This window comes from Colletotrichum acutatum, assembly GCF_030867785.1.
Source record: "Colletotrichum acutatum strain CBS 112980 chromosome Unknown BDZ83scaffold_32, whole genome shotgun sequence".
In the NCBI taxonomy this organism is placed as follows: domain Eukaryota; kingdom Fungi; phylum Ascomycota; class Sordariomycetes; order Glomerellales; family Glomerellaceae; genus Colletotrichum; species Colletotrichum acutatum.
This window is the reverse complement of record NW_026849026.1, coordinates 100,602-115,799: the sequence shown is the minus strand read 5'-3', so window position 1 is coordinate 115,799 and position 15,198 is coordinate 100,602. Positions and strand designations below refer to the sequence as shown.

General features: G+C 54.9%; 6 protein-coding genes across 6 annotated transcripts; 5 read left to right on the top strand and 1 right to left on the bottom strand.

The window, feature by feature from the left end:
• Positions 1-130: 130 nt before the first annotated feature.
• On the top strand, positions 131-2,191 carry BDZ83DRAFT_774353 (SGNH hydrolase-type esterase domain-containing protein; the record flags this gene model as incomplete). Its single annotated transcript, XM_060515420.1, has 2 exons — positions 131-133; positions 702-2,191. 2 exons carry the CDS (start codon positions 131-133, stop codon positions 1,932-1,934), a joined length of 1,236 nt encoding a protein of 411 aa, XP_060366498.1. The 3' UTR covers positions 1,935-2,191.
• A 256-nt stretch (positions 2,192-2,447) lies between these two features.
• BDZ83DRAFT_750818 (uncharacterized protein) lies at positions 2,448-3,330 on the top strand (the record flags this gene model as incomplete). Its single annotated transcript, XM_060513968.1, has 3 exons — positions 2,448-2,866; positions 2,941-3,207; positions 3,264-3,330. 3 exons carry the CDS (start codon positions 2,448-2,450, stop codon positions 3,328-3,330), a joined length of 753 nt encoding a protein of 250 aa, XP_060366497.1.
• A 1,574-nt stretch (positions 3,331-4,904) lies between these two features.
• Positions 4,905-5,880, top strand: BDZ83DRAFT_718440 (uncharacterized protein; the record flags this gene model as incomplete). The annotated part of the gene is made up of 2 exons (XM_060512074.1): positions 4,905-5,074; positions 5,127-5,880. The coding sequence occupies 2 exons, from the start codon at positions 4,905-4,907 to the stop codon at positions 5,878-5,880; spliced, it is 924 nt and encodes a 307-aa protein (XP_060366496.1).
• A 1,114-nt stretch (positions 5,881-6,994) lies between these two features.
• Positions 6,995-10,864, top strand: BDZ83DRAFT_718439 (WD repeat domain-containing protein; the record flags this gene model as incomplete). Its single annotated transcript, XM_060512073.1, has 1 exon — positions 6,995-10,864. The coding sequence occupies one exon, from the start codon at positions 6,995-6,997 to the stop codon at positions 10,862-10,864; it is 3,870 nt and encodes a 1,289-aa protein (XP_060366495.1).
• A 329-nt stretch (positions 10,865-11,193) lies between these two features.
• On the bottom strand, positions 11,194-13,079 carry BDZ83DRAFT_750816 (UV radiation resistance-associated protein; the record flags this gene model as incomplete). The annotated part of the gene is made up of 2 exons (XM_060513967.1): positions 11,194-12,645; positions 12,702-13,079. The coding sequence occupies 2 exons, from the start codon at positions 13,077-13,079 to the stop codon at positions 11,194-11,196; spliced, it is 1,830 nt and encodes a 609-aa protein (XP_060366494.1).
• Positions 13,080-14,480: 1,401 nt separating this feature from the next.
• On the top strand, positions 14,481-15,194 carry BDZ83DRAFT_718437 (uncharacterized protein; the record flags this gene model as incomplete). The annotated part of the gene is made up of 1 exon (XM_060512072.1): positions 14,481-15,194. The coding sequence occupies one exon, from the start codon at positions 14,481-14,483 to the stop codon at positions 15,192-15,194; it is 714 nt and encodes a 237-aa protein (XP_060366493.1).
• Positions 15,195-15,198: the final 4 nt, after the last annotated feature.

The window sequence follows — 15,198 nt, the reverse complement described above, 5'->3', positions numbered from 1 at the left end:
GGCACGAACAATATCTGAGAAATAGTAGGAGCTCATCTGGCTTCCTCAACGCTTTGCTACTTTCCACTCCCGAGGTTGTGTCTGGTCTGGCCATCCATTCCGTACCTTGCTCATCGGGTCCGGGCGGTTAATGGTAAGTTTGCGTGATATCTGATTCTTCTCCAACGAAGTACGACGACATTGGACATGCAAGTGGGATGAATGGAATAGCACGCCAGTGCAGAATTTCGGCACCAGGACTCACATGAGATTGGGGTCCTGGCATCTCGTCTGCAAAGCTTGTCCCCAACAACCGGGGAAACCTTGACTCGTTATGACATATTCGTCTCTAATCACGTCTCATCCGCACTTTGGCTGATAAACGGATGTATGGGATGTAATATCGGACCTAGGATGATCTGGCTAAAAGCCACGTGGGGGAGGGGTCCAAACAGCCCAAATTCGGACGGCTTCATTCCGAGGTATGAAACGAAGAGCAATTACATATCAACTACTTTATAAAGCACGACTGGCTTGAGCTGTGGAAACAGGAGAGCTCTTCCTAATCTCCCGAAGTGAGTCTTCATCACTGGTTTTCATGATGCTGGCATACTGGCTTTTCCTCTGGGCAACGTTCACTCTCGCCATCCCAACTGGCGACAACCTCTACAAACGACAGGACGAAAATCATTGGATTGTGACATGGACGTCTATGCCCCAAGAGGTGGAACAGAGTAATCTTCCACCGTCGCCATACGTATGCCGCCTCCTTCCTTCACATCGTGGCTGTGCTAATTCAACTCGGTAAGAATGGAGGAAGTGTTCAGTTCCGCAATGCGACGCTCCGTCAGACCTTTCACGCCTCCACCGGCGCATCACGCATCCGTTTCCAGCTCACTAACGCCTTTGGGGGCTCAGACCTGCCCATCACAGCAGCCTCCGTCGCCCTTCCACTCGGCGGAGCCGCAGGTGTATCTGGGATCGATACTGCCACCACCAAGGGGCTCACTTTCTCCGGGTCTCCATCCGTGACTATTAAGCAAGGCGCGGTCATTTACTCTGACCCGATAGACTTCAAGGTGCTACCGCAGGCCAACATCGCGCTGAGTCTGTACTCTCAGCAAGGCCAGTCTGGGACACGTATCACGGGACACCCAGGCAGCCGCACGACTTCATGGATGCAGACTGGAAATCAGGTAAATGTATCGTCTGTCGGAGGTGCTAGCACAAAGCACTGGTACTTTGCTAGTGCTGTGGAAGCGTGGGCTCCGAGGAACACGTCTGCGATGATCGTCCTTGGGGATAGCATCTCCGATGGACGTGGAAGCGACAATGACAAGAACAACCGGTTCGTCAACTCCCCTGCCATGACAATCTCAGTCTCAACTGAACATCACCCTAGCTGGCCCGACCTTCTCCTTGCACGCTTACAAAAGGAGGGAATCGCAAACCTCGCCATCGCAAACCAAGCAGCCGGCGGCAACGCAGTCCTCAGCGGCGGCCTCGGCCCCACACTCCTAACCCGCTACCCCCGCGACGCCCTCACCCAGCAAGGCGTCTCCCGCGTTCTCATCTTCGAAGGCGTAAACGATATCGGCGGCGGTGGTACCGACGTGGGCTCCCAGCAGCGTATCGGCGACGGGCTCATCGCCGCGTACAAGCAGATCGTAGCCGACTGTAAGAAGGCCGGGCTGGCTACCGTCGGGGCGACGATCACGCCGTTTGCCGGGAGCGGGCAGGCGTACTCGAACGCGGAGAGGGAACGGACGCGAGTAAGGGTGAATAAGTGGATTCTGGAGAGTGGGACGTTTGATCACGTCGTGGATTTTGCGGGGTTTATTGGTGATGGGGATGGGTTGAAGGCGCAGTTCGATGGCGGTGACCATTTGCATCCGAATGTGGCTGGGTATCAGGAGATTGCGGCCAGGTTTCCTTTGGATATTCTCAAAAGTTGAAGATAGGATTCATGGACAACACGGCACTCGCTAGGTAGTCCTCGAGATATATTCACCAGCTTGACGCGGCAACTCATCAAATGCGGCATTTGAGTCTGGACCTTGGTGGTCGATGTTTCATCATCATCATTAACACCATGACTTGAGATGTGGATGTGCCTCAGTTGGTTGGCAGATTTCATCCACTTCAATGACAGAAAACTTGTCAAAAGCCTGACGCGAAGTTCTAAGCTTGCTGTGAGTCGGCTAAGCGGCTCCGTAACTGAGCTGAATGGGTTAGGTCTGGCGGGTTTGCCGATCAACGAGGCAGAATCGTGCTTGGCGGCTGAGGGAGGCCTTCGCCTCACCTTATGCCCGGGAGCCTGATGAATCGTCTGAGATTGAAGTGCAAAAGTGCTCAGCCGAGACTCATAAGCTCATACCTGGGCTTGAGTGCGCTTTCACGAAACTCCAGATTTCGCGCAGACAACGACTCAGTCAAGAGGAAAGCAACCCCCATCGGGATTGATCAGGATGGTTAACGATAGTGATCCGGGGGCACAGGTCGGAAACGCCAACGCTCCCCAGCCACAATGGAGGGCCCCTGGAACCAATGGGTCCGGGTTTCCACCGCCCTCGCCAACAGCGCAACCTTGGACAGATCATAACGCCAACACCGATAAGACTCGGAACTGGTCAGGCAAGTTCAGCTTGCACAAGACCCTTGGAAACGGCGACAGTGGTGCATCGAATAGTTCTCATCCGCCTGCAAGGTCCCGCGTGCGGCCGGCGTTGTCACGGAGGTGGTCTAAGCCAGAAAATGGCGGGACGGTGATATTCGCGGGGCATGTAGTCCTCATTATCTTCGAGGTCATTGCGATTGTCATCGCCTCACAGAGCCTTGTGCGGGTCAAGAAATTTCCGGGACTGGTTCAGAGGGCCGAGTTTGTCTCGTGAGTTTCCGCCCATCTCACTCGTCGTTTTTGGAAGTCAGTCGACTCGGTAACACTGACACAAAGACACGCAGCATGATATCGTTGATATCCATGTGCGTCGAGGTTGGCGCTTGGATCATCGTCACCTTGGTGGCGTGCTCTTGCTTGGGGATGGCCCTCTCCGTTGCTTTTGCCGCCCTCCTCTGTCTCAATGCCACCGCGACAGGATCGTATCTCATTTTTGCGATGAAGGTCAACCTAGACAGGGCTCTCTGCGATGAATACGGTGAAGAGTCGGCAGAGTGCTGGGTTGGTCTGAGGATGGGCATGGCGGTGGGCGTGTTCCGTGTATTGCTGCTGTGAGTTCGGTACATGAGCCAGACTGGCAATGGCGTGGTTGCTAACGATTTGACAGACCAGTTGGCGTTGCGATTATGACAGGATACTTCATGCGAAGGAGGTCGAAGAAATATGAGAGATGAGCAGTGCCAAGCATGAGGAAAGCCACACGCAGACCGAAATCGCAGTGTCGAAAACGCAATTCGCCAAGTACTGGCTCTGTAGGTCCACAGTCTGAATGATGTATCATTTAGATCTGCGGTCTGGTCCCGAGAGTAAGGGAGGAGGACAAAGTTCACAGACAACCTTCAAAAGATGTGATGGTTCGCCAGGGCCGCACCGTCTGCCAACCCACAAGTTGACGGCGGGGACGACCCAGCAGAATGGTAAGGAGCAGCGGGCGCGACGGGACGTCTGGGCTGCCCCTGAACAACTAACGAATCTCTTGCCAATCCCAGCGAGTTAGCAACGTCTCCCTGCATGAGGATAAATGCCGAGTCGAAGTCAGAGTTTGACGGGAAAGACAAACGCGACCATAAAAAGTGAGATGATACGAGGTAGCAGCAGTGGAGGAACATGAGGGTCGAGGGAATGTTCAAATCCCGAAGTCTTATATCCGGATGAGAATCCCGCTGACGTGTATGCAAGTCTGCAACACAGAGATTAAGCCTTCAATAATTCAGTACTGTGCTCGGCTCTGTGGTTTTGTGATGGATGCATGTCTCTCCTGGATGGGCAAATGATAGTCTTCAATGCAACGTTCGAGTCCGCTTTCGCTCATCAACAGACAGGGCCGACCTCGCAGCAATGAGAGAGGTTTGCTTTTTTTCACTCATGTGGTGAGCTGTGCATGTCAATCATCGTCAAGCCACACGTCCATCGGCCCATCCACGAATATTCGTAGAGACTCGCAGACAGAGACATGCAGAGAATGGATGGGCAGAGCAAACCCCGTTGGCAAGCAAGGGGCAGAGGGTTGCAGCGGCATCTACCCATACCACCGGCGCAATTTCCAGCCAAACGGCACCCTCTAAGACGAGGCAGCTGCTTGTTGTAATGAAGTCAGGGTAGGATGCGATGACAAAAAAGAAAGGATGACAGCCAGGGCCCCGGTCAAGCCCTGTTGGCGTCTCCCCGCCGGGCTTCCGCGGTGGGAGCCACGGGGAAGAGTGGCTTTTAATTGCCGCCCAGGATCTCCCAGGAACTGGTGTGCCATTCTGTCGGGAACCCTGCGCAACCCCACCACAGTCCATTAGTGGTCGTATCACCATCCTGACACTGGTCTCTTTGTCTTGGCCAGGGATTGTAGGAGCGTCCGTCTGCAGAAGAGGCTTCGGCTTGGGACGATGAAGGTAGCCAGTTAAAAGTGTGACCGTTCCCTGTCTCGCCAATGTGCAGACTTTCACGCGGGCCGGAACCCAACGCTCTGGACTCGGGATTTCTCAAAGCGTGATAGTGGTCGCCTTGCTGCGCCGCCAGCTTGGGACTCGCTCGTCCTGTGTTGGCGTGCGCGAGAGTCCGAAAGAGAAGATCAGAGGATAATACTACTTTTCGTCCAACAGTTGGCGGACTTATTCTGAGCAATCTTTGCTTTTCCCGTCCTACTCACTGCCTTACTCAAAGTTGGCTGCTAGCAGCATTGATCATTGCTGAGTCGGACTCACTGGCAGAGAGAGAAGCCATACGCCTCGGTAGTATCGTGTATTCTTTCCTCAGGATGACCATAACGAATCCTGGTTCCTTTCCCGGCTTGGAAAACATCGAATATCATGGTATTGGCATGAGCTCGGAGGTCAACGTACTTGGCTTCTGCCGCGACGGATCAAGATCACCCGACGGATCCAGTATCAGCTTAGAACCGAGGATAGAGGAGAAGAATCTGTTCCGGTAACGTTCTCTCTGCTCAGCGTAACGAGAAATGTGTTCTAATCGAAAACAGCTCAGAAATTGAGCTCCCAAAACAAGCTTTCCGTCGGTCATCCGCTCCATCTCCTGAGTCCGTGGTGGATGTCAATGGAAGCACTGCCAGCAGCACAAACTTGCAGCATGACGAGACCAGACGAGTAGCGCGGTCGCGGCCTGCAACCCCAGCAACGCCCGAGGCTTCATCGTCTGATAGCTTGGCGACAAGAACACCACCAATCGCTGGGCCATTGGAATCGTACTTGGCATGCCCTCAATCGCATGAGAGACGTGCGCTTTGGCTGCCACCTAACAACGATGACGATCGAGAGCGAGACGCGAACTCTTCCAATTGCGGATCGGTAACTCTTGGGAAGAGAAGAGTCCCTGGAGTGTACGAACAGATCAAACGCAGCACGTCGCCTTTTGGGACCACCGGAGGCGCTGACGATGCTACAGCGGAACAGCCATTGACGCATTACCTGTCCTCAGTCCATCCCCACGAAGTACTGGCGTATCACATGTGGGAGCTTGCTTCGAAAGAAAACGAGCGAGACCCAAGCTTCGAGTTGGGTGTGCCCAGACTATCGGAGAATGCGGTACTGGCTTCGAATTCGCCCATATCTCCGGAGGCCAGCAGCCATAGGGAAGTCGATATCCCAGCAGCAACTGCAGTGCCGTCGCCCGCAGCATCCGTACCACAAGGCCCCATCGAGGTGGGATATGAACGTCGTGGTTCGGACTCAGCCATATCAGACCTGGAGACTGAAGAACTGTACCAGCTTTTGTGAGTAGAATTTGTCCATCGTCCTTGATCATACACTTTGCTGACGCTTGACAGGGGAGAACGGCGGCGGGCAAGAGAGGCGGGGAGGACCAGGACATTCCAGCCAGCGAGGGCTCCAAGGGGGAGAGTCGAGAAGTCGAAAAGAATGAGGCCTCGGAGGGCATGACGAGATAGCTGGCATGCCGAGGGGTATCCAAAGGCTACCTGCTAGGATTCTCCATACACGCAATAGTTGGCGGCGACGACAGCAATCGCGGGTGATTCAGTAGTGGTGTCTGGCGCTTCCGTGCTTGAAGTAGCGTGAGCTGTACGATGTTGCATCGTGGTTTTTATCGAGAGATTTCCTTGTGCAAGGGACGATGGCGAACGTTGAGGGCAGATCGACTCCCCTGGGCGACGTCTGGTCAAGACGATGAATCATGAGATTGACGGCGGATGATTCAACATGAAGGATAGATCCAATGGTATCGCAAATAATTGAAGTAATGGAACCATCCGAGAGGCCGAAGGAGGTGAAGATCCGCGAATTGAGGAAATCATATCATTGTCTGGGTGTAATCCGGTCCAAGTGGTGGGATCTGGTGAGCAAGTTCGCAAGCAAGCCGGCCACTGTCTCGATTGCACTGACTCTCATTGTATAGTGATGACCGACCATGGTATTTTTTCTCAAGTATCCATGCTGTCCCTCTGTCATTAAAGCGGACTTGCCGGGTTAGAAGCCAAGAAGGCTATAGTGGTGATGGGAATGTTGATGATGATGATGAACTAAAGGAGAGAGCAAGCTGGAGGTGGAAGGGGGACTGGAGTGAAAGGAGACCCTACCATGATTCCTTATCTATTCTTATCTAGGTACCTATCAATAGGTATCTTATCATGCATCTTATCTTATCGTAATCTTGCTTTCGAAGACTTCCATTGGGTTGAGCTTGGACGCGCCGAGCTTCGCACCCACCAAAGTGCCCGATTGCCTGCCAGTCGCTGTCGCTGTCACTGTCGCCGCTTCTATTGGAGCTCCGACTCGACTCATTACCATCGCATCACATTCACCACCGCCCGAATAAGCCCTCGGCATACCGACCGCAACACAACGGCGCTGCCAATGGCGCCGTGCGAGCTCCATGTATAGCCGCGAGAATAAGATCATGAGAAAACTCCTCGGCAAAGTAACTGCCGAAAGCAGCACCGACACCCACTCCATCGGCATCACCAGTGCGCCGCAATACCAGGCCTCCTACAGACCCAGTGCCTCCCAGAACGTCGTCTACCCTGCTGGCGCCCCCATTCTATGTCTCGATACCTCCACCGATCACCGAGCTGCTGTAATCGCCGGTAGACATGTTCTTAAGACCATCCTCTTCGACGGCCTGTCCGTCAGCGAAGGCACCGACCTCCGCGCCGCTATCAATTCCGCCTCGAGTAAGGGCGCATCGAGCTCTCTGACGGCAGACCAACTCTCCATTCGAGACGTCAAATGGCATGGCGACGCCACCATATTCACTGCCTGTGCCAACGGCAAGATCTTCTCCTACGAACTTTCGAGGATTGCGACCGGCGGTGCTGCGCTCGAATTCGTTCAGACGAGGGAGGATTCGCGCCAGGTCAACAGTCTCGACATCAACCCTCATAGGCAAACCACCTTACTCTCCGGAAGTCAGGATGGCCTGGTGCGGTACTTCGACATTCGCGCGCCAGTACAAAGCAGGTCAGGGGGACTCACCTACAGCCCTCGAGGGGCATACAAGTGTAATGCGGACGGAGTTCGGCAGGTTAAATGGTCGCCCAAAGATGGCTTCTACTTTGCCTGTGGCACTGAGTCTGGTGTCGTGCTCAAGTGGGATGTACGCAAGATTGCTCAACCATTGCTCAAGATCCCTGCGCATGACAAGGCGTGCGCCTCCATCTCGTGGCATCCGGACGGCAACCATCTGATCAGCGGCGGCTGGGATAGCAAATGCGCCGTATGGGACATGTCGAAGAACGCCGACAAACGTCAAAAGCCTCGATGGGTCATCTACACACCGGCCTCAGTATCTGCCGTGGCTTGGCGGCCTGGTCTTTGGTCTGCCAGCGCTCAGGGGAAACGTGCCGCCCAGGTGGCTGTCTCCTACGACGATGGCAGCCATAAGCGTTACGGTATCAACGCCGTGCATATCTGGGACTTGGCCAGACCCTCCATGCCATACAAGGAGATCGAACGCTTCGAGATTTCACCCTCGGGTCTGTTATGGCAGAATCAGGACCTTCTGTGGACCGTCGGCCACGACGGCTTCTTCAATCAATGCGATGTAGCGTTTGCCCCAAAAGTCCTTGACAGGCAATCTGTGTCGACCATGGCACTATCTGCTAGAGGCGATGCAGTCATGTTCCTCGACGAGCGACTACATGACCGCCCACGACCTCCCATTGTGCATCATCAGCAAAGCGTTGTGCCTCCACGGACATCCTACAGCTCAAGTCCGACGACGCCGATGCTGAGCATCAGCCGTAGTGACTCTGAAGAAGACGTTGTCGGCAGCTTTCTAGGGCCTCGACGGCGAGTGAGTAGAAAACGCAGGCATAGTCTGCGCTCGATCCCCGTCCTCAGCACCACCCCTCCATCAGGGCCTGGCCTAGGCGACGATCTCGTCCTGGGTCTTGAGCAAGCCATCAAAGTCACTGGCACTTACAAGACTCAGCAGTCTATGGCTGTTGGCCATGTGCCTGCAGCAGCAAGAGTCGATGTTTATCATTATCTTTCCAGCTACTATCTTGAGACACTGGACAAAGAGCTCCCGTTTGTTGAGGGAGCAAAGCCCCTAGCGCAAAGAATCGCCGGCATTATGGAGAAATATGCTCGTGCTTCAGAACACGTCAATTTATTCCGTCTAGCACAGACATGGCGGATTCTAGCCTACTCAATGAACCTTCTTTTAAGCAGAAGAGCGCAATTCCATCTTGAGACGCGACTTGGGCGATTCCAGAAGAGGCGGTCCATTTCCAAAGGCAAAGACGTACCTAAGCTGAGGGTCCCGAGAGCATTGGATGTTGTTGTGGAAATGAACGGGGAGGAAACCCCTCGACGACCGTCAGCTCTTACGTCCAATGGCATGGACAGCAAGTCTTTGGGGCCGCGATCCTTGCTCTCCGAAGAGATTGAAAGCACATCCAACGTTGCAACACCCATTGCGAGGGCCATCAACGAGGAAAATGCGGACCATTTTGAGGAAGCTCAGCTGCCGCCGGTCAAAGAGTTGGATAGCTTTGCTTTGCCCCCCGCTGCCCACAGTACGTTTAACATTAGTCCAAGGAGACGACTGGACTCGGTTCCTTTGTCTACTACAAGTCATGAAAGCGATCAGACGCAGGCCTCCATCACCGAGGGATACGACTTCTATGATACTGACGCCCTGTCTCAAGCGATAGATGTGCCCGAGCCAAAGAAAAAGGAGCAGAAGCCCCTGGACTATGGCCCCCGCACGCCGAATAGTCGACGCCCGTTGCGACATGACTCTGATGGTTTTTCTCAAATGTTCTCCATGTCCGAGAGCAGCCGGCAGACATCTGGCCTGGCATCATCTTCTGAAGGGGGTACATCAGCGTCGGCGCAATCCATCACCAGCTATCCTGCTCAGTTTGCACATCAAAAGAATGCTAAAGGGCAGGGCGAATATGAGAGCCGCATCCGTGGCAGAGAGATCGAGGACTCTCCCGAACATGGCGCTCTGGCGTCACTACATGGTCCTGGCGAGAGTGTGCCCAAGGATTCTCCAGAAGAAATCTTTATGATATCTCAGACGACCATGGCTTCTGATACAGCTACGGATGAACCGTCGACACAATCAGAGCTGGGATCACTATCTGCAGCCTACGAAGACCATGCACCTCTTCATGTTGGTGTTGCTGCGTCTAGCCCTCCGAAAATCGCCACGGCCCCTCAACATGACACAACACCGAATATTCTCGAATCCGACTACCTCCCATGGCCGGAAGACCCGTCATACCCACATCCTCTATCATCGAACCCAGAGGAGGGCCGTTCCCCGCCGCTCAACCCATATACCCTCCTCTCTCGCGCCCTGGATTTCGAAACACGGACATCAGCACTCAATGCCTCCGCCATGGTCCTACTGCTGAAGCCCCTCGTGCCCGAATCCGTCATCGATCCCCATCGCGCATCCTCCATCCTCCGGCAGCACCACTTGCGCCTAACAGGAATGAAGCTCTTCATCGAAGCTGCCCTCCTCCGCAAGCTCTGTATCAAGGGCTGGCCCGAAGGTATTCCAGACTGGGGCGAAAACTACACATCCATCTTCGGTCCCGCCCAGCAAGGCGTCAAGGGCGGCTTCATCTGCCCTAGCTGCCACAAGCCCCGAGAGCTGGACCCGTCCCTCGGCTCTAGGGCCCTGTGGAAATGCGACCGCTGCCGCACGACAATGGCCCCTTGTGCCGTCTGCGGCCACCGCGAGACCACAGCTACAATGCTCTCCCTCGCCGACGGCATCTCCGCCGCCCCGGCACCTGCTGACCCAGTGATGAGCATATGGTGGTACTGTCCCGGCTGCGCCCACGGCGGTCACGCGACCTGTCTTCAAGACTGGCACGCGCCCTCGGACGACGGTAGCTACGAGCTCAGCGATGGGTGTTGTCCCCTCGACGGCTGCGGACACGCGTGTCTTCCAGGTAAATGGCGCGACGAGAAGTCGACGACGCGCTCAGACGAGCTTGGTCGTGCGGCTGTCGAGAAAGTACGCATCGGCGGGGGTGGCTTAGGCGGCGGCGGCGTCGGCGGAGGGGTTAAAGCTGAAGGTGGACGGAGCCCCGTCATCTCGCCCAATGTCCGCGGCGACAGCGTCGAAGTGCCGCAGAGTCGTGCGGTGGAGAGCGTCCGCGAGACGTTGGCGAATGGTACACCCACATCAGGGATACTCAGTTCGAGCCCGGGGAGCCGGACTGGACCCGGGGAGCGCGAGAGGAGGAAGAGCGTCAAGTTTGTGCCGACGGAGCGTTAGTGGCAGCTCGGTCGTCTCTGGCGGTCTCTGTAATCGCTACAACAGAAGCATACATGTTGTGTCGGGTTGGGGTAGTTGATGTTTCACGGCGTTGGGGGAACATATGGGTGTCTTTACGCCTGTTTTTCACGGTGTTGCTACATGTACTTTTTCCACCTGGGGCATTGGGGGCATGGAGACGATTCCCACCGAATATTGTTCGATACGATTGATTCCAGCATTAGCAATTTTCACTATAGCGGCGACGAATCGCCGGGGTATCTCAAACAATGAAACCACGTAATTCGACCAATTTTGAACCATCCTGAATCTTTTGACGACAACTGCCATCAGTTGCCAGCGTTTTCTCTCATGCCCTTGGTTCTCAGCGACACTTTGAACTCGTCGAATGGGAGGCCCGCGGACCCGCCATTCTCGTGAGTGAAGTTGTAGTCGACGGGTGAATTCGTCCCATTGCGAACGGTCATGGCCTTCCTAAGCTCATCGCGCTGCCGGCTGAGCACCTCGCTGTCGGTACTGCCGCGACGACTGCCGCCGACGCTGCTCGAGTCCCCATCGCCTACGCCTGCCACTGACGAAGGGATACGACCCTTGAACCGTCCCGCCCAGAGACCACGGACGCCGCCACGCTTACGCTCGGGAACTTCTTCGGTACCGGCGCTGCACACGTACAAGAGATACTTGAGGTTGGGCAGTGTATGGCGAATGTCGACGACTTTCAGCCCTTGGCTTGCACAAAGGGCCTCGATGTTTTTATTGAGAATGAACCAGCCGTAGTCGAAGCGATACTGAGCCGCGGTCGAGCCACCTCGCGGGAGGTATAGAGGGAAATCGCGCTGTCGAGCCGCCTGCACCGAGTTCAGGTCGGTGAGCAGAGATATATCGTCGCGGATATGGGATCGTGAGCCGAAAGGAGTGATTGGGTATGGAAGCGGCACAGACAGGTAGTATTGCAGCGCATTGGTCAGAGCAGCAACATGGCCCAGGGCGGCGGAGAGAAGGTCATCGTCAGGCCCGCGTGAAGTGGCGCTGTCGTAGTTTGTATTTGGAAGGGGCAGTGCCGCTATCTGGAAAGAGAGGGGAGCACCAGTAGGACAGGGCGTGATCTGGTAGATGTTGCCGAGGTCTGCGCAAATGCGGCGTCGCTGACCGCGAATTGTCTCCTTGGTCTTGGCAAGAACTTCTTTAGATGCCGATAGGTGCTCTGTGGCGTCGACAATATCCTTTGCCAGCTTGTCTTGGAGGGCGCGGCCTTGGGCAATGGCCTCTCGACGCGACTTGAGAGACTCGCGTAGCTCTTCTCGCCGCTTTTCGGCTGCCTTCAAGGATCGCAGCTCTTGCGCCACATATTTGTTGGCCAGCTTTACCTTCTCCTCGGCTGCTGGTGTCTCGTTGTGCGCGGTTTCATCGAGGATGTCGTTGATTTGGGATGTAAGCTGTTCCTGTGTCGCAATAGCGTCTTGGATTGAGTTATCCAGAGTCGCGAGCTTCATGAGAGCATTGTAAGAAGATGTGTGGAGGGGTGGTAGCTCCTTCGGGTGCGTGGGCTTAGCCGGGACATCGAGCGAGTATATACCGTCGGCAAGGTGGAAGATGAGGCCGTTGGGCGGGAATTTGCGGTTCTGAAGGCTGCCGATGAAATGAAGACTTCGGAGATCGATTGTATCTTGGAGCAGCAGAGTCCAGGCTGTTCGCTTCGCCCAGATCTTGATCGTCATCACCGGAGACCGAGTGACAGAGGGGCCATGGTGGTTGAGATCGAAGAATTGAAAGTTAAAGTTCTGTTGGTCGTTTTGTCAGTCCAGCGGAGGGATACGTGGATTGGAACATGACATACCGTCGCATGCTCCTGCATTTCGCTGATATAGACTGGCTCATCCTCGTCTTCGCAATGCAGCGAGAAGAAGGCATCGGCGGCTCTACCATCGATGGTCAACTGTAGCATGCGCTGTCTCGTTATTGGTGTGGCTTGGGCCAGAGCAGTGCTGCGGCGGCGCAGAGCTTTGGGTCGCAGATTGTCGCTGGAGAGAGCATGTTGGAGCTGAGGGGTGTCGCGGAGAGAGTCCAGCTTTGAAGGTGTCTTGTTCAGAGCAGTGTCGTCAATGGTGTGGCCTCGAGGACGAATGAAGCTCAGGTTTCGGAGGTAGATGCCTCGAAGATGACGAAGCTTGCGGTTTTGAGGAATAAGGAGGGGGCGGGACTCGGGGGGAGGCATCTTGACTTGCAGGTCAATTCATGGCCGGTGGGGAGGTTTGCGTCAAAGATTCATGAGACCGTGTGTCGGTGTCGCAGCTCTGAATTGTGTTTTGACAAGGATGTGGTGTGAAGAGCCGCACGCCCAAGTTTGTCAAAGGATCGTGATGTCGGGTGGTGATGGTCGTCGGGTGCGGGCAAAGCTTCCCGGTTGCCCGTCCACGTTGCTGCTGTCACTGCTGCTGCTGCTGCTGCTGCTGCTGCTGCTGACGCAAGGTAAGGTACCTCCCCAAAAGCACGGTGCCACTGCTGCAGGAAAGAACGACCTCAGGGAGCTCCTTCCAGGCTGCTCATGAAATTAGCCCCACCATCGTCATAGCTGTTTAAGGTAGTAGACGCATAGATGCATTTAGTGCTTATATACTCAAATGACTAGATGAGTGCTGCATATATATCTTATGTGCATATCCTCCATTGATGCAACTGAGATGGACAATGTGGAACTTGACCACACTCCGTTTCTTTCCTTCATTCATATGTCCATTCTGACACATCTTCACATTTTTCCAAAGCTCTAGCATGTTCGACATACTTTCAATCACGATCGAAGAAGCGAAGCCTCTCGGCGGAACCATCGATTGGCCAAAGCTTGCGTTCCTTGCAGTAACACCCGACAATGGGCTGTCCTCGGCTAGACACGCCCCTCTCTGATCCCCAGCCATCTGTCAGTCGAGCTTTGGCAAGCTTTGGAGAGGAACAAGATCGATTAAATCTCCGGTCACACGAGGATACGCCCGTCGTATCGAGATTCCCTCCCCCGGTAGAACCGGCATCGCGGCTTGTCCCTGACGGCGAACTGCAAAGCGACTCCACCACCGATCGCCCCGCCCTCGCCGAAACCTTAAATCGCTGCCAAAAATGCCCAAGCTTGGCCGTATGGGGGATACTGGGGATTTTCCCGTCGTCGGCACATCAGCCTCGACCAGAGAAATACTGAGTCGTACGTCATCGGAGAAAGGTACATAGCATAGCCGCAGCGGCGCATCGAGCGATAGGAGACGGGCGCCTTGGGCTTGGTTCTAGATGCCAAGTGTAGCAGCTTCAGCTCCCCTCATGGATCTGACACTTTGGTTCGCCCATCCGTCTCACCATTGCGCCCGAGATTCATAGATGAACCACCTTCTATGGCCTTCTCCATCCCGTCTTCGGTCTATGTACTTCCAGAGCAACGTGGGATACCGCCCGTAGATAGTCTTGCTGAGTAACCTTGGGAAACTTTGGCATACGTCAACGAACATACGAGAAACCCGCGAAATACATTTCCTCAACGTCTGCCCAGCAGGTGAAGCTTGATATTAATAAAGGAAACCTGAGAATCTACTAGCCCTGTTCATCTCCTCCAAGCTAGTTCCTCACAGACCTTATGGAAATCCCACCAGAGCCACGACACATCCTTGTCCTCAGTAGAGACAACGAGGATGCTATCGTTGTCAACTTACTCAAACACAAAGGGTGTCTCACCCCGGTATACACGGTCAGTCATAACACCAAAATGACCAAAATGGGGATCCGGCGAGTAAACTGCGACACCATCTCCGCAAAACACCTCCCCATCGCCGCTGTCAAACTCCGCACACTACCCCCGAGGGTAGAGGCTACCGTCCGAGGTGTCAAGTTCAAGATGGCACGCAAGCACCCCTTGTCTAGCACCCTCAGCTTCCGCTTCCTGGGCGTGGGCGAGATGCGGTGGGAGGATCTGGGCAAGCATGGTAAAGGCATGAAGCTCATCGATTTCAACGGCAAAACTCTAGCTTTTTTCCGTCCGAGGCTGCACGCGGTGAATGCTGGTCCTAGAGGAGAAGAAGAGGAAGGATACAGTTCGAGAGGGAGTGGAGAAGATGGGAGCCGACCTACACCTGCAAGGCATACAAACACGATGAGCAAGGCCGGGTGGGGGCCCGGGTTCGAGCTGCATGCCGCTCTCGCAGATCTCGACCTAGATCTGGTGGTCACCACAGGCTTGGCGGCGGCAGAGTATCGTCGGCAGTTGAATGAGGACTGGGACCTGGTTGCGGAGGAGGAAGAAGGGGCGGAGACACGAGAGATGCAGGAGCTGGACAAAGCGCGCGACGGCTGATCTA